Genomic DNA, 23,848 nt, shown 5'->3' with positions numbered 1-23,848 from the left:
CCCATGGGCTACAGACCTTCAGGAAAATCTGCTTTAGTGTGGGCTCTCCACAAGCTGCAGCTTCCTTCAGGGTACATCCACCTGCTGCAGTTAGGGGTCCTCCATGGGCTGCAATGAGGATATGTGCTCTGGCGTGGACCTCCATGGGCTGCAGGGGGACACCCTGCATCACCATGGTCTTCACCATGGTCTGCAGGGGAATCTGCTCTGGCGCCTGGAGCACCTCCTCCCCCTCCTTCTTCCCTGACCTTGGTGTCTGCAGGATTGTTTCTCTCTTTTTTTTTTTTTTTCCTCACTTCTCTCAGAGCTGCTGCACAGCGTTTTTTACCCTTTCTTAAAGATGTTATCACAGAGATGCTGGCAACGTCGCTGATTGCCTTGGCTGGTGGTGGGTCTGTTTTGGAGCTGGCTGGAACTGGCTCAGTCTGACATGGGTGCAGCTTCTGGTGTCTTCACACAGAGGCCACCCCTGCAGACCTGCCCCACCCCCCCCACTACCAAAACCTCCCCATGTAAACCCAATGTACAAATATTTTTCTATGCTACAGTTAAATACCTTTAATTTACAAATATCTATGCTTTTGTAAGCTGTGCTGTTCATTTTTTCTTCTTTCTAGTAAGAGTTGAAGATATCACTGTGGTGTTTTTTAGGACAGGAATGTAGATGTTAAGATCTGGTCTGTGTAAGAAAAAAGACTGGTTATGGTTATTCTATAATAGCTGTTGCAGATTTTTTAAAATTAATCTTTTTTTGAGAAGAGTAGTTTTTCTTAATAAAACCATTTAGAACATGATTCCCATAGGTAATTGTAATGATATAGTGACCTTTTTCCAATATAGGTACAGCCTTTTCTGCTGTGGCTGATGACAACTTGAAAATTTGGTCTTTTAAGAAGCACAAGTGCTTTCACTTTAATGGTGCGTTGATAGTTGCAAACCTTTCTAATTATGAACATGTGTCTTTTATGCTGGAGAGAATTGAAGTTTAGCTGCAACTGATCAGTTGAGACAGTGTTGGTACTTTAATACAAAGGTATTTTGGTTAGGTGCTGCAAATGACACGGTTTAATGTGTGTATGTGTGTTGATATATAGTTCTCTTTTTAAAAAGCACTCTGAATTGCTCATACTGACATTGTTTTACTTGAGATTTTTTTTCTTTAGTTTACAATGGTATCAGCATCCTGCTGAAGAAGATCTAAGGCTTCTTGCAGGGAAACAAAGAGGCAAGAGCAAAAAAGATAGGTAAAAACTTGTTTTAAGTTTTTGGTGGTTGGCTTTTTTTGGTGTGGGGTTTTTTTTGTTTTTTTTAATCCAACTTTACTGGCAAACTTTTGGTTTTGTGTGAGTCTAAAATTCTTGCATATGATTGCCCTGCTTGCTTTGATTGCCACAGCTCTGTACTGAACTGTGTTCTTTTGGTTTAACAGAGAGCTTAACATGCCCAAATTGTACAGAACTAGGTAATTCCCAGTCTCCAAAAGTGGTCTGTGACATCGCTAATTTGATGGCAAGAATTTTCTTAATGAAACTATTCATTTAGATGAAGACTGAGAATAGGAAATCTTATATACGATTGAAGCTCTTCATCTTGAAGCAAGATGAGAAAGATTTGAGTATATTAGTTGAACACAGGATTACTGTGAGCTGCCACTCTTATGCAGCTGTGAAAAAGGTAAACGTGCTCCTAGGATATATTAGGTGAGGTATTTCCGGTAAAGAGAGAGGGAAATGTTAATCCTGTTGCACAAGGCCACTGATGTAGAACTTTATCTGGATTACTGTGTACAGTTCTGATCACTCATGTTCAAGAAAAATTAATTCAGACTCAAACAGGTGAAGAGAAGGACTGCTAGGATGATCCAGGAAACAGAAAGCCTATCTTACAAGAGGAGACTCAAAGAGATCACCTTGTTTAACCTAGCAAAAAGAGTCCGAGAAGGATAGGATAGCTGTCTATCAACTTAAGCTGGAAACAGATTTCTGATCTTCAGTTATGAAGCTCTGGAACAGCCTCACCAGAAGTGTAATTGGGGCAAGAACCAAGACTGATCTTGAGGTGGTGGAGCTTGCTATGTTTATGCAAGATTTCTGAATTGGCTATGTTTAAAACAAATACCCAGTGACTTGCTTTTTGGTGACATAGGTGGTTTCCTTTGGTCTTTTTTTTTTTATTCCAATATCAACTGTTCTCTTAAAATTTTTAATATCTAACTTTTGTGTTAATTCACAAACTGCACATATAACATGTTCATCATAAAATCAAAGCTTTTTTTTTTTTCAATTTCTTAGTTAAGCTACAGGGGTAGCAACCTTATTTGCCAAATGTTGGGCTAAAAAATTAAGCCTTTTCTTTAATATATAATGCTTCAGTATTACACGTTTGTCACAATATTCTTTAATATTCGGAAAATCATTTTATCCAAGTTTTCTGTAACAAATTGAAGCAAAATAGTTAATAGTATTACAATTTATAACTGTGCATTTAACCGGTGATATTTATTCATATTTAAAATAACTTCAGTTACATAACTATAAGTTACATGTTTCACCAATATGAGCCTTAAACAGGAAAACACAATTGCGTTGCCAAATAATAATTGCACTTTACACCGAATGCCTTTCCTCAATCTTGGCAATCTTCTGCCATCCAAAGCATGCATATTCTTATTTTCACCGGGGCAATCATATGCTCTCTGCTGTGTGGAAGTATGGCATGTTAATGTGTACTTACATATGAGCTTAAATTTTGTAATCTTGGAAAAATATACTGTGAAGCTTGGTAGAAAACTGTATCACAGTTCACCTATTTGCATTAAGTCCTTTTTCACCTGTTAAACTTCTGCATGCAAATGTGTCGAATGTGGTGCTACGTTTTCATGTCTATACAGTCAAATTCTGTTGGTGTAATTAAATTATTATGATTGGTGTATTTATCATAGTACATTAATATCTAACCAAGAAAATACAGTTTTAATATGTGTATGTAGTTGTTTGTAATAAGGTAAATTTTATTGACAGATGGATATGAAACTTCAGAGGGAATCAGGATGGTAATGTGGAGACTTAAATGCTGCTTTCTTTACTTTGCTATTGTAACAATAGGATGTATAATAACCTTAATTTTCAGTCAGTGGATATACCTCTCTGTTCTCTGAAGAAGCTGCTTGTCAGGGCAGGCCCAAGACAAGAGACAGAGATTCGAAGGCTCTCGCAGGCAGTAGCTCGGAGAGGCTGAGCTCTGCCTGCTAGCCAGTTTTATTAGCTCTCCTGATAACACAATGGCAGCTGAAGACTTAATATTTACAGAAGATCATCTCCTTTTGAATGGATACCTATGTAACCCTGACACTATCTATCTCCCCCCTTCACCCAGGGTGTGCCCACGCATCCTCCAGTGGACCAAACTTTGCAGGATAATGGGCGCCCAGGAACCTCTCGGCCATGACCCACCCAATCAATCAAATACTGCAGGGTACCCCAGGATATCCTGGAATCCAAAATAGCCCAGACACAATATTCTCTCTGGCCCTGGACCATAACTGGAGATGGAGGTAGAGGTTGCCACTGGAAAGGATCTGGGTGAACAGGTTTTAACAGGGAGACGTGAACAATGGGTGAATATTGAGAGCGCATAGAAGGTGCAGATGAAACGCAACCGGATTTTATACAGGCCCAGGTAACGGTGGTCCAACTTAGAAGAAAGGATGCACAGAACAAACGTGTTCACCGGACAACCAAATGTAGTCCCCAACCACAAAGTCAGGCGCTGGTCAACGATGACTATCTGCATAGTCTTTGTAAGCAGCATTTGCTTTTTCCAGCTGCTCTTGAAGAAACAAATGCATATACTGCAACCGCTCAAGGGAGTCCTCAGGAGAAAACCCCTGGACAGCCACTGGAGTAGCTGGGTGGTCACGGGGATGAAAACCATACTGTGTGTAAAAAGGGGTCTGCTGCGTGGAAGAGTGGACGCTGCTGTTATGTGCAAATTCTGCCAACGGTAACAGAGACACCCAGTCATCTTTATGTTAATTAATATAACTGTGGAGATACTGCTCCAGGATCTGGTTTACCTGCTCTATCTGACCATTAGACTGTGGGTGATAAAGGGTGGAAAGACGGAGTTGGACCCCCAGCAGGCCCATAAGCTGCCTCAAGAACTGAGCAGTAAACTGGGCCCCTTCATCTGTCACCACGCTATCCGGCAGACCATGACAGTGAAGCAATAGCTGCAAAACCAAGTGTGCTATCTGAGGGGCCATGGGCAGCCTCTTTAGTGGAACAAAAATAGCCACCTTCGTAAACAAGTCCACCACCACAAGTACCGCTCGCTGTATGCCCCTGAGACACAGGCAAGTCCACAATAAAATCCATTGAAATAATTTGCCATGGCCGCTCAGGAGTTTGTAAGGGTTGTAGCCTCTACATCAGTCTCTTGGCCCTGGCATGGACATCGCAAGCCTGAACGTAGCTTGCAACATCAGCACGCACCATAGGCCACCAGTAGCTCTGTGTGACTTGATGCAGTCTTCTGATGACCACTGTGCCCTGCTGTCAGTGCTTCATGACAGCGCTGAAGGACCTTGTGTGCGCAGTGGGTCGGCAGGGATATACAGCCGCTCATCGCGATACAGACAACCATCCTTCTCCTGCAGATTCCGTGAAGTATCCCCTGCCCAAAACTGCATGGCCAAAGGATCACCGGCCATCACCCGATGCACAGAACCAAGGTATTGGCTGGCACAGCCACAAAAAAATTTTGCAGAGAGAAAAATGACAGGGGAGCAGATCTGCCTCAGCATCTCCCGCTTGAGGCTTCCTGACGTGACAGGGCATCTGCCCTGCCATTCTGTTTACCCAGCCTGTAGGTGACAGTAAATGGAAACTGAGAGCAAAAAGTTGCCCAACAAGCCAACTGGGAGAGAGGCACTTCAGGTTCCTAAAATATTCCGGATTTTGATGGTCAGGACCAAAGGGGGCTCAGCAGGACCCACAAGAAGGTGCCTCCACTCAGCACACGCCTCCCTCATGGCCAACAACTCTTCATCCCAGGCATTGTAATTCCTCTCTGCAGCGGTCAACTGGCAGGAGAAATAGGCACAAGGATGAAGCTGTCCATCCAGTGAACCATGCTGAGAAAGTACTGCCCTGATGGCATGGGCAGAAGCATCTGCCTCCAACACAAAAGGATGACTGGTATCCAGGTGGGCCAAAACTGGGACTGTCATAAACCCCTGCTTCAAGTGTTCAAAGGCCCCCTGAACCTCGTGTTTCTGCTGAAACTTATGAGTCAGTGCTGAGCGCGGAGCAACCTTTTGAGCAAAATTCCAAGTAAAACGCCAATAAAAATTAGCAAAGCCCAAAAAGCGCTGCACACACTACACACCATCAAGGGAGACTGCCAACAAAGAAAGGCATCAATCTTTTTCATGTCCATGCTCACGCCCTCGGGGGCAATTGAGTAACCCAGGAAGTCTATACGCTGTTGGAGGAAGGCATGCTTCTCCAGCTTTGCATAAAGGCAGTGACTCCAAAGGTGGGAGAGAACCTCTCGAATATGAACGTCATCTTCCTCCCACGTCCTCGAGTAAACTAAAATGTCATCCAGATGTGCAATGACATAATTGTCCAACAAGTCACAGAAAACATCATTGACAAAGCCCTGAAAGGTAGCAGGGGCATTACACAGGCCAAAAGGTATCACACGATACTCAAAATGGCCATACATGCAAACAAAGGCCGTTTTCCACTCGTTGCCCTGATGAACACAAATAAGATTATAAGCCACTTTAGTAAACCAGCACGCCCCCTGTAAATGCTCCAACAACTCAGGAATGAGGGGCAGGGGGTACTGGGTTCTTGATGGCAATATTATTCAATCCCTGATACTCCACACATGGCCTCAAGCTTCCATCCTTCTTTACAAAAATGATAGTGGCACCAAGGGAGGGAAGTGGAGTATTGAATAAAACCCCAGGCTAAACCATCCTCAGTATAAGCCTTCAAGGCCACCATCTCTGGCTGTGACAGAGGACAGATATGGCCCGAAGGGAGAGGAGCGTCTGGGAACAGCTCGATGGAACAATCATACACCCGATGGGGGGGGGGGGGTAAGGTCTCTGCTCGCTTTTGCTCAAAAACGTCCAAAAAGTCCCTAAATTCGGGCGGCAGCGCCCCCAACAGTCCAGCAGGTGGCTCGGGGGAGTTGGCGCTGCCGGCAGGGGACACCCGGCGGGCACTAGGGCCTGCTCGGAACCCTGGCCAGCAACCGCCACCGGCGCCGGGAGAGAGCGCTGTACTCCGCCGGCTGCGGCGGGAGGGGGGAGGCAGCAGCACCCCCCGCACTTCATCCACAGGAAGGTAAATTCGTCTCTGTGCCCAACCGACCACCGGATCGTGCCGGACTAACCAAGGCGTGCCCAGGATGATTGGATAAAAGGGCATAGAGAGGACAGAAAAAGAAATAATCTCCCAACATCCTGGGGCGACGGAGAGCTGCAGGAGCGGGGTCTGCCACTCAGTGGGACCACCGCCGGCGGGTTTCCCGTCAGTAGCAAAAATAGGGCAAGGGACAGATCGGCGCTCTATTGGCGCACGAGCCTTTTTTACAGACTCTGCAGAAATCATATTCCTACAAGAGCCAGAGTCCACCAGGGCCTCAGCAGCGACCGCTCTGCCGTCCGGGAGCGGAAGCGAGACCGACACCGTGAGGAGCGGGGCACCTGGGCTCGCCCCATCTACGCCGGCGGCGACCTCCCTTCCCACGCTGGCCGGAACTGTTTCTCGACCCCACAATACCGGGCGCTGAAAGGGACAATTCACAAAACGGTGGAAAATCCCAACTGTTCCCAAAGGTAGCCAAATCAACCGTCTCCTCGGCAGAGTCCTCAGCAGGGGGAGAGGGGGACTGGGCAAACCCTGCCCCGATTTGCAATGGGTTCCACCCCGCCGCGAGCAGCAGGGCGGAGGCGGGCAGGGCGGACTCGGGGAGGAGCCACCGCGGTCCGAGGTCCCGGCCCGGCCACACGGATCCCACCCCCGGCACCGTCAGCGTGGTGCCTGCCCCTCCCGCCAAGCAGGGAGGGCGCCGGGAGGGAGCGGGGCCCCGAAACCGGAGCAGAACCAGGCAAGCGCAAAAGCTGCTCTGCTTCAGAAGCACGTTTAGTGGCAACCTGCAAAATCTTCCAGCGCCGGCCTTCGGGCTACCTCTGTACGAACATCGCCGGCCAGGCCATGAATATAGAGGGGTAACAAAAGGTCACCCCCCCCCAATCCAGCTCCGACGACATGCGCAGGAAATCCGCGGTGTACTCTGCCACACTCTGCCCCCTCTGGCGCAGACTGAGCAGGGGGTTAAAAAACCCGAACGGGACAAAAGCAAGCTGGCCTTCGCGCGATCACCGGGAAAAGTACTATCCCAATTGGAAAACATAATCTAACTTCATATTCTATATTATAAGACGTACTTTTGTTTGTACCGTATTTCAAAGACTATTTAGTAGAACTAGAAAAGGCCAACAATGATGACTAGAAGTAAGGCTTCCACATAAGGAGGAGTAGGCTAAGATTTACTAGTCTAGGAACTGATTGAGGGACGGTTTTGCTAGAGGTATGTATCCACTTTGCAAGAAGGTGGATAGGGAGTAATAAACTTACTGCCATGTTATACAAGGAGATGCTGAATTAAATTAGAGTAGGTTTAAGCACTTTTTAATTTGGGACACAAATTGTGGAACTTGCTGCTACAAGATACTTTGAAGGTCAACAGATTTCAGACTGGCTCAGAAAGGTATTCAACAAATTCATGTCACTTATTAAAAATGATGGTTTCGGAGGTTGCAATCCCTGGCTCAGGTTATCCCCAAGTTGCTTAATGCTGGAAGCCAGGAAGGGTTTAGCAGTGCGAGGATCAACCTTTGCTTGCCTTATTCTTTCCCTTTGTATAAGCAAATAGCCACCTAGTATGATAGGAGTAAATGGATCTTTGTGTGATTCTTTATGAAGCTTCTGTATATTGCTGTCATGCTATGCAGGAGTGGTTAAAACCTGGAACACAGCTTTGAACCCTGCCTCTGCATCACAATGTACTTTACTTTGTTGCTTTGCCCAAAGAGAGCATGCTGGGTTATTACTTTTTAAATTGCATTAGTTTTCTAGGATTACTAATACAGTGATACATTTTTGGGCTTATTTTCATAAGCAGGATATGAATCGAAATAAGTATGGTATTTTTACATTTCCTTTTAGATTAGAAAACTATCTTAAATTTGTCTTTGCTTGATGGCTAGTAGGATAGATCTTTCAAGGATCCAGGTTAGTCCAGCTCAGGTGACATACTTGCTGAGCACCCTATTGTGACAAAAGGACCCAATGCTATTTTGAAAATTTTATATTTATTTTTTCCTAACAACTTTGATTATCTTCTGAGATCGATTATTGCTTGTTATTTCCAGTGAATGATCAATAAAGTAACACTCCCAAGTATGTCTTACTCATTTACTTACTTTCAATCCAAAGACTTTAACACTGCTGTCTTTTAGTCTACTGGCCTAGGCCTCAACTGAAAAGTCTCAAATTAGCTTTGATTTTCTTCAGTGTATTTCTATGGCAGGGTGGATATGTTCTGCACTGTACCTGTAGTCATATCAATAAACTGTTAAGGCTGGGGGAACCAATTGGAACACCTGTCACAAAAATTCGTAACTGGCCTGTGCCAACCGAGGAGAGAGGCTAGGACGCAAAGTATAGAATTATACGGGTAAATATTTATCCATGCACATGAAGTGTCCCAGCCAAATTGGGGCACCCTGGATGTGGTTTTACACGGGGTTCTTATACCCTTCAAGCATTCAGGTACAACACGATTTGACTAATCACTAATACCCACACTACCGATTACTAATCATAGGAAAACTTTGCAAAGCAACTATATTTCTGCAGCATTCTTGCTGCTTGTCTATTGATCCCGACGTCCCTGGAGTCAGTCTTGCTATAGTTACTTATCTATGACGCCAGACAATGCTGGGAGGGTTTCAAAGACGTGTCAGAGGGGCTAGGATGCTGGCGTTATCTTGGTTGTCCAGGGGTATCCTTTATCCTTCATGGACAGCTCTAAGCTTTCAAGAAGCAAAGTCCTTATTTCCAGGGCCGGGCTGTCCTTTAGTTTGTTTTACTTAAGCATGAACAATACCAAAGTCTCCAGTAAAATTCCACTACCTCATTACATCACAGTGTATAATGTGAACTAATATATATATTAACAAACTTAATATACTTTCATACTATAAAGACTGATTGATATAATAGTTAGGAAAGGGAATTTTCATAACACACCCTATAGCTTCCTTCCTGTCTGAACAGTGAAGCTTCCTTTCAGAGGAAACCGGTGTGTTGGAGTAGATGGTGCCCACCAGATCCTGTCCTAATACATACTCAGGACATAACATATAGATGACATTTAGACCTGTATGTGTAACCACAGTAGTATTTCAGAGGCTTGCAAGGTAAAACTAATAATTATTGACATACCTGGTTGTTTCTCAAGATACGTGCTTATTTGAACTTGAATTAATGCTTTTACCTAGCTAGATGAAAATGTTTGTACGTGGGGGAAAAAATGGTCTGCATACTACTTAAATTTGAAATGCTATTATATAATGAACAAGTTAGTTTTGTTGTATCTGTGTGTATTTTGTTTATTTACTTTTATTTCTACAGAAAATATAATGGTCATATTGAAAACAAGCCCCTAACCATTCCGAAAGACATTGATCTTCATCTGGAAACAAAGTCTGTGACTGAAAGGGACACTATAGGTAAGAATAAGTGGATGCAAACAACAACATATTATATCAAATATATCCTGATGTTGTTTTCTATCGAGTGTTTATTTGCAATAAATACCGGAATATCTTTTTTCAATAGATAATGAAAGAATAACAGTACAACTGATTATAAAGAAAGAAAGTGAGAAAGCAAAAATTAGGGCTAAATCTCTTTTGTTGTTCCATGGGTGACATCTTAATAGCAGTATTAGAAAAAAGGATGAGTAGGTGAAATCCAGCATAAAGCACATCTATTGCTGCATTAGGCATCCTTAGCAATATGAGACAACACCAAAAGGATCACATCACTCAGTGTATTTGAAACAGACATAAAAATAGCTTTGTACAAGAAAATGATAACTGGCAGATGTTGAAACACACTTTCTGGTCTTCTAAAATAGGAAATGTACTGTAGCACTGAAACCTAGTACTTTCACCCACACATCTGAAATTTTGAAGTAAAATACTTAGAAACCAAAAGTAACACTGCAGAAATACACAGCATTTGTTTTGAAAGTTAATAGGCTTTTTTATAAATGCTAATTTTTGACTCCTTAAACATAACCAATTTTTCTGTTACATAAAAGTCATATATGGATATGTATACATGTGATACATATTTTCCTCCTAGCCACATTTTTATATGCATGCATTGTGTGCATAAATATAGAAAGAAAGAAAGAAAGAAAGCATAGTGCTGAGCAGGAGATGTTGCAGCTTAAATTATCCAGGACAGTGCTGAAAAGACCTGTAACAGAAATGCACAGCTTTTTAAAACTGGCATGTAAGCAAAGCATTCACAATTTTCAATTAGTGTTATTTGCTTCAAGTAATAGCATTAATGGGTCTCCCCGAGAATAAAACAAGCATCGGTTTATAGGTACTGATACAGTGTAGGGTTTAAGTATCTTAAAAAAGTTATATATGCAAATATATGTTAAATCTAACCAAATAATTATTTCAAAATAAATATCAGACTTTCATTGAAATATCTGAGTTCAACCAATTTCATGTTTTTGACATCAGATACCTTGTAGTCAAAAGACAAATGCTCAATAATATTCTGAGACTTTTTAACCTCGTTGATGTAGGAAGGTGTTTGAGAGGGTGTGGTGGGTTGACCTTGGCTAGCCACCAGGTGCCCACCAAGCCGCTCTATCACTCCCCCTCCTCAGCTGGACAGGGGAGAGAAAAAATATAACGAAAGGCTCGTGGGTCGAGATAAGGACAGGGAGAGATCACTCAGCAATTACCGTCACAGGCAAAACAGACTCGACTTGGGGAAATTAATTTAATTTATTACCAATCAAATCAGAGTAGGATAATGAGAAATAAAACCAAATTTTAAAACACCTTCCCCCCACTGCTCCCTTCTTCCCAGGCTCAACTTCACTCCCGATTTTCTCTACCTCCTCCCCCGCCGAGTGACACAGGGGGACGGGGAATGGGGGTTGCGGTCAGTTCATCACACGTTGTTTCTGCTGCTCCTTCCTCCTCACACTCTTCCCCTGCTCCAGCGTGGGGTCCCTCCCACAGGAGACAGTCCTCCACGAACTTCTCCAACGTGGGTCCTTCCCACGGGCTGCAGTTCTGTCATGGTTTAACCCCAGCCAGCAACTAAGCACCACACAGCTGCTCGCTCACTCCCCCCACAATGGGATGGGGGAGAGAATCGGAAGGGTAAAAGTGAGAAAATTCACGGGTTGAGATAAAGACAGTTTATCCACAGGGTGTAGTCCTTCAGGAATGGACTGCTCCAGCGTGGGTCCCCCACGGGGTCACAAGTCCTGCCAGCACACCTGCTCCAGCGTGGACTCCTCTCTTCACGGGGTCACAGGTCCTGCTAGGAGCCTGCTCCAGCGTGGCCTTCGCACGGGGTCACAGCCTCCTTCGGGCGCATCCACCTGCTCCGCCATTGGGTCCTCCACAGGCTGCAGTGTGGATATCTGCTCCACCATGGACCTCCATGGGCTGCAGGGGGACAGCCTGCCTCACCATGGTCTTCACCACGAGCTGCAGGGGAATGTCTGCTCTGGTGCCTGGAGCACCTCCTCCCCCTCCTTCTTCCCTGACCTTGGTGTCTGCATAGCTGTTTCTCTCACATATTCTCACTCCTGTCTTCCGGCTGCTGTTGCGCAGCAGTTTTTTCCCCTTCTTAAATATGTTATCACAGAGGTTCTACCACCATTGCTGATGGGCTCAGCTTTGGCCAGTGGCAGGTCCGTCTTGAAGCCGGCTGGCGTTGGCTCTATCGGACATGGGGGAAGCTTCTGGTATCTTCTCACAGAAGCCACCCCTGTAGCCCCTCTGCTACCAAAACCTTGCCACACAAACCCAATACAGAGGGGCAGACTGCACTTCATTGTCAAGAATTGTTCTTTGCAGTTCCTAGCATCTATGGGAGAAAGAAAAACTCTCTCTTTTTAAATCACCCAACCTGCATGGAACACAGTATGTTCCCCAGGATGTTTAGGATGGCGTTTACGCAATGAGTTATTGCTATACAAGAGATGTTATCAAAATCTTGAAGAACAAACCATCAATATTTTAAGTTTGGGTTTTTTAAAGAAAAAGAGGAAGCAATTATATATAGTACATTAAATGATTGTCAATGAGCTTTTAATCTTAAAGAGAGAATCAAAACTCTTACCTGGAATTGTAGCTAGATTTCAGTGGATAACCATTTTTTGTCTTGATTTTGAGATATAAATTAGCCATGATTTTTTAAGTTAGCAGGTTAATGCATAAAAGCTGAGATGATAAAATAGTAAAATCTTGTAACCTTATAAATTATTGAGTGGTGATCCAGTATCAAGCAACAGGTGAAGAGTGAAGTTCAGGTTAAAAGGAGAGGTTGCTGAGTGAAAAAATAAGTGGCTCTTAACTTGGATTATCTGGATCTAGATTGGATCTAGACCTCAAATATTTGAAAATAATTTTTAATTGTCATCCCTTTTTGTATATGTTGGTAATTGCCTTAAAAATATCATTGTACTTTTAAGATTTGCAAACTTGTATTTTTCAGCATTGCATTATTTTCCTGAATATCAGTGGCTGGTGGATTTCACTGTTGCAGCTACAGTTGTGTATGTGGTGACTGAAGCCTATTGCAGTATCATGAAGCCCTCACAAGAAATGAATATCAGTGTAGTGTGGTGTCTGCTTGTCTTGGCCTTTGCAGTGTATCCTTTACTGTTTTTTAAAATAATTCTATCTGTTCCAAATAGCTTACATCATTCTTCAATTCATAGAAATCTGTGTATTGTTGATTTGCAGAATAAATAAATATATATTTATCACCGCCTTTGCCTTAGTCTTTACTAGGAAGACCGGCCTTCAGGAATCCCAGGCCCAAGAGACCAGAAGGAAAGTCTGGAGCAAGGAAGATGTACCCTTGGTGGAAGAGGATCAGGTCAGGGAATAGTTAAGCAAACCAGACATACATAAGTCCATGGGCCCTGATGGGATGCACCCACGACTGCTGAGGGAGCTGGCAGATGTCATTGCGAGGCCACGCTCGATAATATTTGATCAATCGTGGCCGCTGGGAGAAGTACCCGAAGACCGGAAGAAAGCAAATGTCACTCCTATCTTCGAGAAGGGCAAGAAGGAGGACCCAGGGAACTACAGGCCGGTAAGCCTCACCTCGATCTCTGGGAAGGTGATGGAATAACTAATCCTGGAAACCATTTCCAGGCATATGAAGGACAAGAAAATCACCAGGAGTAGTCAGCATGGCTTCACCAAGGGGAAGTCTTGCTTGACCAACCTGATAACCTTCTATGATGAAATGCCTGGCTTGGTAGATGAGGGGAGAGCAGTGGATATTGTCTACCTGGACTTCAGGAAGGCCTTTGACCCTGTCTCCCATAAGATCCTCATAGAGAAGCTGTTGATGTATGGGCTGGATGAGCAGACGGTGAGGTGGACTGAAAACTGGCTGAATGGCTGGGCCCAGAGGATGGTGATCAGTAGCAGCGCAAAGTCTAGTTGGAAGCCAGTGACTAGCGGTGTACCCCAGGGGTCAATACTGGATCCAGTCCTGTTCATCATCTTCATTAAATGATCTGGATGATGGGGCAGAGTGTACCCCCAGCCTGTTTGCTGATGACACCAAACTGAGAGAAGTGGCTGATACACCAGGGGGTCATGCTGCCATCTAGAGGGACCTCGACAAGCTGGAGACTTGGGCTGACAGGAACCTCATGCAGTTCAACAAGGGGAAGTGCCAAGTCCTGCACCTGAGGAGGGATAACCCCATGCACCAGTACACATGCTGGGGGCCGCCCAGCTGGAAAGCAGCATGGCAGAAAAGGACCTGGGGGCCCTGGTGGACACCAAGTTGAACATGAGCCAGCAACGTGCCCTTGCTGCAAAGAAGGCGAATGGTATCCTGGGCTGCATTAGACAAAGTATTGCCAACATGTTGAGGGAGGTGATCCTTCCACTTTATTCAGCACTGGTGAGGCCACACCTGGAGTGCTGTGTCCAGTTCTGGGCTCCCCAGTACAAGAGAGGCCTGGACATACTGGAGGGAGTCCAGAGAAGGGCCACGAAGATGATGAAGGGTCTGGAGCATCTCTCCTATGAGGAAAGGCTGAGAGAGCTGGGACTGTTTAGCCTAGAGAAGAGAAGGCTCGGGGGGGATCTCATCAATGTATATAAATACCTGAAGGGAGGGTGCAAAGAAGACGGAGACAGGCTCTTTTCAGTGGTGCCCAGTGACAAGACAAGAAGCAATGGGCACAAAGTGAAACACAGGAGATTCTGTCTGAACATCAGGAAACACTGTCTTACTGTGAGGGTGACTGAGGGAGGTGAAGCAGAGCCTGTCCTTTCTAGAGCCTGTACATGATGACAGAGCTGCTCTATCAAGGCTTGAGTCTTCTCCCATATCTCACCCAGTAACGATCCCAGTTCCCGTGAATACTGTGACTCAAGCTGTTGTATCCACTCCATACACCACTGCAGAGCTTCCACAGCATTGTCTGCAGATGCACCTGCAGGGGCTTGGGGACCAGACATCTTCACCCAGTATTCCCAGTGGGGAAGATCTCTCCAAGCTAGTTGTCAGGGCAGGCCCAAGACCAGAGACAAAAACATAGGATTCAAAGGTTCTAGCAGACAATATGTCAGAGAGGCTGAGCTCTGCCTGCTAGCCAGTTTTATTAGCTCTCCTGATAAGGGCAGCCATAGACATAATATTTACAAAACATTGTCTCCTTTGTTTGGATAGCCATGTAACCCTGACATCTTACTTTTTCCTTGTACTTGAAGTGAATTAGCAATGGCAAGATGTTCTGACACGCTTCCTTTTCTCCTGTATATAATTGATATATGTATATATGTATGTAGATTTTCACACTATGTACATGGAAGCTTTGTAAGGTAAACAGAGAATCTGGGCATGAATGTTTACTTAGTCCCTGCTGAATCCAAAGGAATGGATTTTGATTAATTTTAACAAGGGAAGAAACTTTGAAGTTTTTGCAATTTGGTGACAAGTTTATTGCGTTGTTTGATGCAAAATATAGTTCCAAAACTACTGTGAAATACTGGTTTTAAACTCACTTGTAAAAACCAAGAGTAAGCACATTTAATAATTGATTAGAGCTGCATGAAGCTGTTCCCTAGAGATCAGGACACACAGAACATCAGGAAACACTTTTTTACTGTGAGGGTGACTGAGCACTGGCACAGGTTGCCCAAGGAGGTTGTGGACTCTCCCTCCTTGGAGATATTCAAAAGCCATCTGGACATGGTCCTGGGCAACTGGCTCTAGGTGGCCCTGTTTGAGCAGGGGTGTTGGACCGGATGACCTCCAGAGGTCCCTTCCAACCTCAACCATTCTATGATTCTATGATTCTATGATTTAATATTTGGAAAAAGGATTGTGTATGCTAGTGCCATTGTCAGGTAATGTATATGCTATACATGCTCTTTGAATATGCTGATATCAATGGCTTTTAAATATTAATACCAGACTATTTATGGAAAGCATCTTATGTATGTGAACAAAAAGTTAGTGCTCATCTGTAATGGTTCTAAACTAATTTGTTTTTGCCCAGCTAGGCAATCAGGAAGAGATTTTTGTACCAGAAAGTATTTAAATGTTGGGAGAAGTGTGCAATTTACTGCACACTTTTTGGTTTTGATATGTTTAGTCTGATGCTTCCTTAGCTGAATAGTACAATACTGTATACAATCATTTATTGCAAAGATGCATGCATGAACTCATATTTTTAGAAGAACTTCAAGATACTTATAATGACGTTTATGTGAAAATAAAATGTGCAGACAGTTGTAGGAGCTGAGGTGGTACCATGTTTTCAAAGTTCTGTGAAAAGCTGAACTCCCCTCTGAAACTGAAGGAAACAAAAGCAGAGTATTTAGGAAACAAGCAATATCAAATCATAAAAAGAAGCAGCTGTGATGTACTGGAGAAAGCAGTATCGGACATTGATGCTTGTGTAGTAATTAGCTGGTTTTCAGAGACCAATCCAGACTTACTCTTTGGGGAGGAAAGTTGCCTTTTAAAGATGTGAGAGGTGATGAAGCAATGTAATAAGGGCCTGGAAGAAAGTAGGTTATGGAGATGTGAGTTAGAAAATGAATTTGTGCAACTGCTCTGCTCCCTGAACAGCTAATAACCAGATAAAGTGCTAAGTTAGACTTAATATAGCACTTGAATATTCAAAATTGATTCCTCTGTGGAAATGCCTCTTCTTCCATAGAGATTCTTATTGTGATCTTTTTTGGTGTTAGCACTAGCTAGCGATGTCACATAAACCCCTTGAACTCTAGTTAGTTTTTACTGACAGTTCTGGATATGCTTAAAGTTTGTCTGTACTTGATAATTATTGAAGTGTGTGCTGCCTTTACAATAAGGACAGTAATACCTTTTCCACGTAGCCTGAAGTATAAATGATATCCAGAATTTTCCTTTTAATGAGTAAGAGCTTAGATGGAGGAGTTGACTTGCATTATGAAATAACCGACTGGCAGTAGCTTGCCTCCAGACCAATTATTTCTCCATTGACTCTTATCTGTCAGCAGACAGATCCACAATCCAAAAGGTGGTTTTCTAACCTACCAGGTGGTGACAGGAAAATTAGTGTCTGGCTCTTGCACACCTTTAATGATATTATAGCTATGTTACTAAGCAGCCTTTTTTTTTGAATTTGGTTGGATGAAGTCAGGATTTCTAGTTTAATTGTGGCAGAGGGAAGGAGAGAGAGAGAAGCAACTGCTACTTAAGAAATCAGAGATGCAAGCCAACACCTTCAACTCCCATTTTGAAAATGAGAGGGAGGTTAATATAATTAATGGAAAAACAATTTTCAGATAGCATAGCCATAATATACTCTTAAATTTACTGATGACAGTGCCCTGTATTTGCTTCATCTTTCAAATAAATCTTGGGTGTAACTGACTTAAATAATACTACAGTAATTGCAACTCTAGGTGACAAAGTTGTGAATTATATATTGGCATGGATTATGTAGGAAAATAGACTGCAACATTCCATTCTTACAGTGGTATTTAAATGCACTCCTAATCACTGCTTTAATTTGGTCACCAATTCAGAGGCAAAACCAAACACAGAAATCTAAAAGAATCGAGATGCATGGCTGTGCAAGCTTTTTCTGTCTCAGTACTGTGAAAATGCAAATAGATATTAGGGTCTTTTCCTGATTCTTTCTGTCCTGCCTTTTTTATATGAATTGAGCCTAAATCAGTATTTTCAGCCTTGTCCTAATCTGGCTCAAACATTTGAGATCCAATTGCCCATTTGCAGCTGGATAAGATGGAAACAGAGCTAGTATCCTGCATGTTAGAAGCACATTGGCCTATATTTTCTTACTAGCTTTCTCAAATGACTGAAAGGGAAGTATGGCAGAGATGAAATTTTGCAGTTTCTATACATTAGAACTTATGAGACATACAGGAAACCACAAGATAATTACTTTGAGACATTGGCAGGAAGCATGCTTCACACCTTAAATGTCTTCATGTAGATTATCAAATCCCATAATTATATATGGGATTTTAAATGTAAGGTCTTCTGTGGAGATGGACAGGTGATTTTTGTCCATTGTCAGAAGCAAATAATTTTTCACTGTAAGAGGACAAGTCGTGCTAGGTCAAAACTAAATTTAGTGTGTTTATTGGCATGACATTTCTGAGCTGTAAGATCACATAGAATAGTATTAAAATCAAAAGATCATATGCCAAAAGCTAAGTTTTATTTAATAAACTGTGAACAGTTAACTGCATGCTTTAGCATTTCTTTACCTGAGCATGTGTGATTTTTGTATTGGCTAAGGGACCAATACTCTCTTGAGTTTTTGGTAGCAGACAATATAGTTTAGAGGGAAAATTCTTAAGAAATTCTGGTAGTTTGTTGGGGTAAGAGGAAGAATAGAGAACTCAAAGTTTAAAATTCATGTGGCACTTCTAAAAACATACACAAATTTGAGAAAGCCTGGAGAAGAATGACCTTGTATGCAGGGCTAAGCCTTCACAAATAAACTCTGGGAAATTGGAAACCTGTATAAAAAGTGTTACCTTTTGTTTTGAATGCATTGTCAAACAGCGGAGTCTAAATTCTAGGGTTTTTAATGAATCACTTCAAAAAAGGTCTATGTTTTTGTGTAGTTTGAGAGAGAGAATACAATGGAAAATATAATTACTTATTCATTAATAGATAGTTGAACAGTCATTTAATAGTTATACAAAGGAAATAAATGGTGGAACTGGTCTTCTGCCACTTCCTACAACTTTTATTTACTGGTTTTTTCTGTGGCATGAAAGAAACCTTGTTTTTATTGGAGGTTTGTAGAAATCCTTGTGAAATCACTGCTTCCTAATATTGAATAGGGCTTGCTTAAATGTTTGTGTGGTTCCTGGGCAGATGGGATGAAGTAGTTTAGTCCTGTCCAGTTTGAGGGGTTAGTGACAATGCAGAAGACTGCAGTACCAGGGAGCACGGTCTAAACTGAACTTTGTATTAGAGAGTTAACATCTCTATAAATATGTTAACATAACTTATTCTGGGCATTACAGGGGTTTTTTTTGGGGGGTGTTGATGCAAGGAGTGGTATACGGAAGTATTAATGAAACAGTTCTTGTGATCACTGTAACCTAGGCGAGTGAAAAGAGGTTTCAGAAGAAATCTGGTTCATTCTTGTGTTTTGACATTGGGCCTCTGGGATACTGAAAATACTTAAAAACATAAAACTATTCACTAATTCAGTATGTCAAGACCAAAAATGATTCATCATAAATTGTTGAAATATTTGGTTGCCCCCCTGTCATGGTTTAACCCCAGCCAGCAACTAAGCACCACACAGCCACTCGCTCACTCCCCTCACAGTGGGATGGGGGTGAGAATCGGAAGGGTAAAGGTGAGGAAACTCATGGGTTGAGGTGAAGACAGTTTAATAGGGAAAGCAAAAGCTGCGCGCGCAAGCAAAGCAAAATAAGGAAGGCCTTGACGCTGTGTAAGCACTGTTCAGCAATAACGAAAACATCCCTGTGTTATCAACACTGTTTTCATCACAAATCCAAAACATAGCCCCATACTAGCTACTATGAAGAAAATTAACTCTATCCCAGTCAAAACCAGTACACCCCCATATTTTAAATTTAAAGAAACCAATGTGATATGTCAAGAATTAATTCTAGAACAGTTTTGTGTTTTGGTGACAGATGCTTTTCCCCGTTTCATGGCTGTATATTAAAAAGTATTGGATTGTACTAGAGACTTGGCTGGCAAAGCGGCCAAAAGAAGCTTATAGAAGTGATGATTGATTGGAATTTTTTTCGACCATGTCTTCTAGGGGTAGATGTTTTGTTTCAGTGAAGTAACCCACTAGTAGCTTTTTTATGTTGGTAGTGTAGATACTCAGAAAAAAATTCCAAACAGGAAACTAGTCCATACATTTGTGTTTTAACAGAATCTTAATGTAAAAGGAGTAATACATTAGTTTAGTACTTGAGTTCCATGGTTAGAGTATATGGGCATTGCATTGATGGCAATTCTGCTCGGCACAACTAAGCTAGCTTTAAATATATTTAATGTGCAGAAATATTTGTGCAGCTGCATTAGCAGATACCTCAGTGAAAGATGCAGAATTCATCTGTCAGACTGGGTAAATGTTCAAGTGGCAGCCCATGCTAAACTCCAAGCTTCTGTATCTGCATTGGAACTACTGATCAACCTAACCTAGCCAGCGTAAAGCTAGAGGAGGAATGTCTGCATGTGTCTCCCTCTTTCCTTTTGACTGCAACATAGACTATTCTTGGTTACTTCACAGGTGGCAATGCAGATAAATAGTTTCAGTATAGAGAACTCTCTTATTGTTTTAGCAGAACAGAACAATAAAGTTTTTAATTGCTTTATACTTTCAGGAAGATTCAATGACAATATGTTTCTTAGAGGCAGCAGTTAGAAGACCTGCTGTACCACCTGCCCTCTATTTAATATTTTTGAAAGGCTATGGGATACTGGGTTAGTTGATTGATGGCTTTTCATGGTGATAGCCTGCACACACTGAACAGTTTCCAGTACATGAAGAGGAGTAACAAAAGATTTTGCAAAACAAAAATCTTGAGGGTTTTTTTTTTCTAAAGACAGATTATCGGTCGCAATCTGCTAAACAGGAATTTAGGCTTAAAAATAGGTTTTGCAATACTTCTTGCAAAAGTAACTTTAATGTTTGTGAAAACGCATTGTGTTGTAGGTCACATGTTCTGGTTACTAAATTTTTTTTTTATTCTTGCTATACAGTTTGTTGCAGATAGTCACTAGTCACAGATTGCCGATTTCCATTACTTTGAAATTTGGAAAGGTGGCTTCTGTCAGAAAAAATATTCAAAATTAGTGAATTAAATGGTTGATCGCAATTTTAAATGTAGCAGTTGCTACAACAGTTGTTCATATTTATGGCATTGAGGAAAGGACTTAAGATATAATACCGGACTACATAGTCTCTCTTTTTTATCAGAATGAGAATGGGATAGGTTTTGCTTTCCTAGATAATACTAAATGTGCTGTTAGTTGATTACCTTTGATCGTTGAGAAATCTTGAACGCATACACGCGAATGTAGAGAAACACAAGTTTCATCTTTTCATACGTTTTTTGCTTAGTAAATAGTCACATAATAATCTAAGCAACAATCCCATGCCACTGGTCACTATTTCTTATAAGGCAGGTCTATGCTTCCTGTGAGGAGAAGTTTTCATATTTAAGAAATTTTATCCCATTATTGATAGAAGTGCTTCTTGGGGCATCCCATTCCCTGCTGTTTGTATGTATACCCTGTGTTTCCTGCCCTCCCTCACCAAAACCAGCACAAATTTACTTCATCTGATGTTTGAATATTTCTAAGTGACAGAGAGAATCTTTTGGTGTTTTTGAAGCAAAAAATCTGTTTTGTCTTTTCTGACATTTATTTATATATATAAAAATTCTTACAACTTCTCTGCTCTTATGCAAAGAGTTAAGTTTTTGCTGCTTCCACTAATCATAGAATCATAGAATAGTTTGGGTTGGAAGGGACCTTTAAAGGTCATCTAGTCCAACCCCCCCTGCAATGAGCAGGGACATCTTCAACTAGATCAGGTTGCTCAGAGCCCCGTCCAACCTGACCTTGAATGTTTCCAGGGATGGGGCATCGACCACCTCTCTGGGCAACCTGTTCCAGTGTTTCACCACCCTCGTTGTAAAAAACTTCTTCCTCATATCTAGTCTGAATCTACCCTCCTTCAGTTTAAAACCATTCCCCCTTGTCCTGTCGCAACAGGCCTTGCTAAAAAGTTTGCTGCCACCTTTCTGATAAGCCCCCTTTAAGTACTGAAAGGCCGCAATAAGGTCTCCCCGAAGTCTTCTCTTCTCCAGGCTGAATAACCCCAGCTCTCTCAGCCTTTCTTCATAGCAGAGGCGTTCCACCCCCCTGATCATTTTCGTGGCCCTCCTCTGAACCCGCTCCAACAGGTCCATGACTGTCCTGTGCTGAGGGCTCCAGAGCTGGACGCAGTACTCCAGGTGGGGTCTCACCAGAGCAGAGTAGAGGGGCAGATTCACCTCCCTCGACCTGCTGGCCGTGCTTCTTTTGATGCAGCCCAGGATACAGTTGGCCGCCTAGGCTGTGAGCGCACATTGCCGGCTCATGTCCAGCTTTTCGTCCACCAGTACCCCCAAGTCCTTCTCGGCAGGGCTGCTCTCAATCCCTTCATCCCCCAGCCTGTACTGATAATGGGGTTGCCCCGACCCAGGTGCAGGCCCTTGCACTTGGCCTTGTTGAACCTCTTGAGGTTCACACGGGCCCACTTCTCGAGCTTGTCCAGGTTCCTCTGGATGGCATCCTGTCCCTCAGGCATGTCAACCGCACCACTCAGCTTGGTGTCATCTGCAAACTTGCTGAGGGTGCACTCGATCCCACTGTCTATGTCATTGATGAAGATATTAAACAGTACCGGTCCCAATATGGACCCCTGAGGAACACCACTCATCACTGACCTCCATCTGGACATTGAGCCGTTGACCACTACCCTCTGGATGTGACCATCCAACCAATTCCTCATCCACCGGACAGTCCACCCATCAAATCCATACCTCTCCAGTTTAGAGAGATGTCCTGAAAACTAAGAAAAGGAAATCTAATTGAAAGGATACAGATTTTGTAAAACTACCTGGAAGCTTTTGTAAGACTGCTTGGGAAAGCTCAGCAGACATTTGAGAGAACAGCTTTTGGATTAAATGCTTATTGTGTGGGTTTTTTTGTTTGTTTCTAAACTCATGTCTTCTAAAATGTCTTGCCTTTAGTCAAGGAGGGAAGAAAAAATTCAATGTCTATGTTTTTCTTCAGAAAAAAAGAGAGACTTATGTGAGGAGGAACACCTTTTCTACCTTTTCTACCTTTTTCTTCCCAAAGGAACAAAAAGCCATGTATGTTATATACACAGTATACATATATATGTACTATATATATGTATTTGTGTGCATGGATGTATGCATGTGTACAAACACGCATTCACATATAGTTAAGTCAAGACTGAGGAAGTATTTTAACCGAGATTATTTCAGCAACAAACATGCAGTGACTTGAATGGTGCTATATTTTTGCCTTTGAACTCTGGATTTTTGCAGTGAAGAATCTTGAATACACCCACTTGGGGTTGTGCATTCTGGCAAAACATGTGTAAAACTCCACTGTGGTTAAAAATTTATTTATTCACTTCCCTGCATTCACTGTTGTGTAGTTTGATGAAATATTTTTCATCTAGCTTGATATTTTACACTGAAGATACAATTATCTTATTTTTGGTTCGATATAACTTCTGTAAATTCTTACAAGTATGTAAAATTTACATTTAAACTTTGGTTTAATTATTCTCAGGCTGATAGTGAATACCATTGCATTTGGCTATCAGTAAGCCTAAATGAAAACAAAATTATATTCCAGAATAGTGTATTCCTAGCTACCCATTATATGATTGTGTGCCTGTGCTTATTAAACTCCCACAATACTGTAAAGCATAATTAACCTCAAATTGGCCAAATACATATTACTTTTTAAAGCATTTGCGCATCTTAGAACGGTCTTAGTGTAGATGACCAAAATACATCTTTATAATTCATAAATATAGTTATTTTACAAACTTGATTTTCCTTGACATTTTTCTTGTATAGTAAGATATTGTTTTCGTTGACCACCCACTATTTCATAGTAGAGGATGGAGGTGAAAGATCAGTCTGTGTCACCTTTGGCTGCTTCTTCTTTGTGAAAGCAATGGCAATCCTGATTGTGACAGAAAGCTATCTAGAGTTTGGACTCGAATCAGGTAACTCCTTTCTTCGTGGTTTGCAACAGCTCTAGTGATTACATTACTTGAATTTTAAGCATTTTAGGTGGTTTTGAGAATATCTGTATTTAAATGAACTCTATATGTAATACACTTTTAGGAAATCTTGCTTTGGAATGTCGATTCTGAAGGATATCCTGTATATTTTCCT

The 23,848-nt window shown here is 42.2% G+C and overlaps 1 protein-coding gene across 1 annotated transcript in view; it reads left to right on the top strand.

The window, feature by feature from the left end:
- Nucleotides 1-23,848, top strand: part of LOC142074960 (transmembrane protein 161B-like) — a 41,581-nt gene that overhangs the window by 5,418 nt on the left and 12,315 nt on the right. Inside the window, exons 4-7 of the mRNA XM_075135969.1 lie at nucleotides 1,164-1,244; nucleotides 9,720-9,817; nucleotides 12,852-13,008; nucleotides 23,525-23,676. Of these exons, the coding sequence (XP_074992070.1) occupies nucleotides 1,164-1,244; nucleotides 9,720-9,817; nucleotides 12,852-13,008; nucleotides 23,525-23,676 (488 nt within the window). The remainder of the gene's footprint in view (nucleotides 1-1,163; nucleotides 1,245-9,719; nucleotides 9,818-12,851; nucleotides 13,009-23,524; nucleotides 23,677-23,848) is intronic.

The sequence above is a fragment of the Calonectris borealis genome, chromosome W (assembly GCF_964195595.1).
Source record: "Calonectris borealis chromosome W, bCalBor7.hap1.2, whole genome shotgun sequence".
Taxonomy (NCBI): domain Eukaryota; kingdom Metazoa; phylum Chordata; class Aves; order Procellariiformes; family Procellariidae; genus Calonectris; species Calonectris borealis.
Note: the sequence above shows the minus strand (reverse complement) of the source record. Positions and strands in the feature narration are given on the sequence as shown.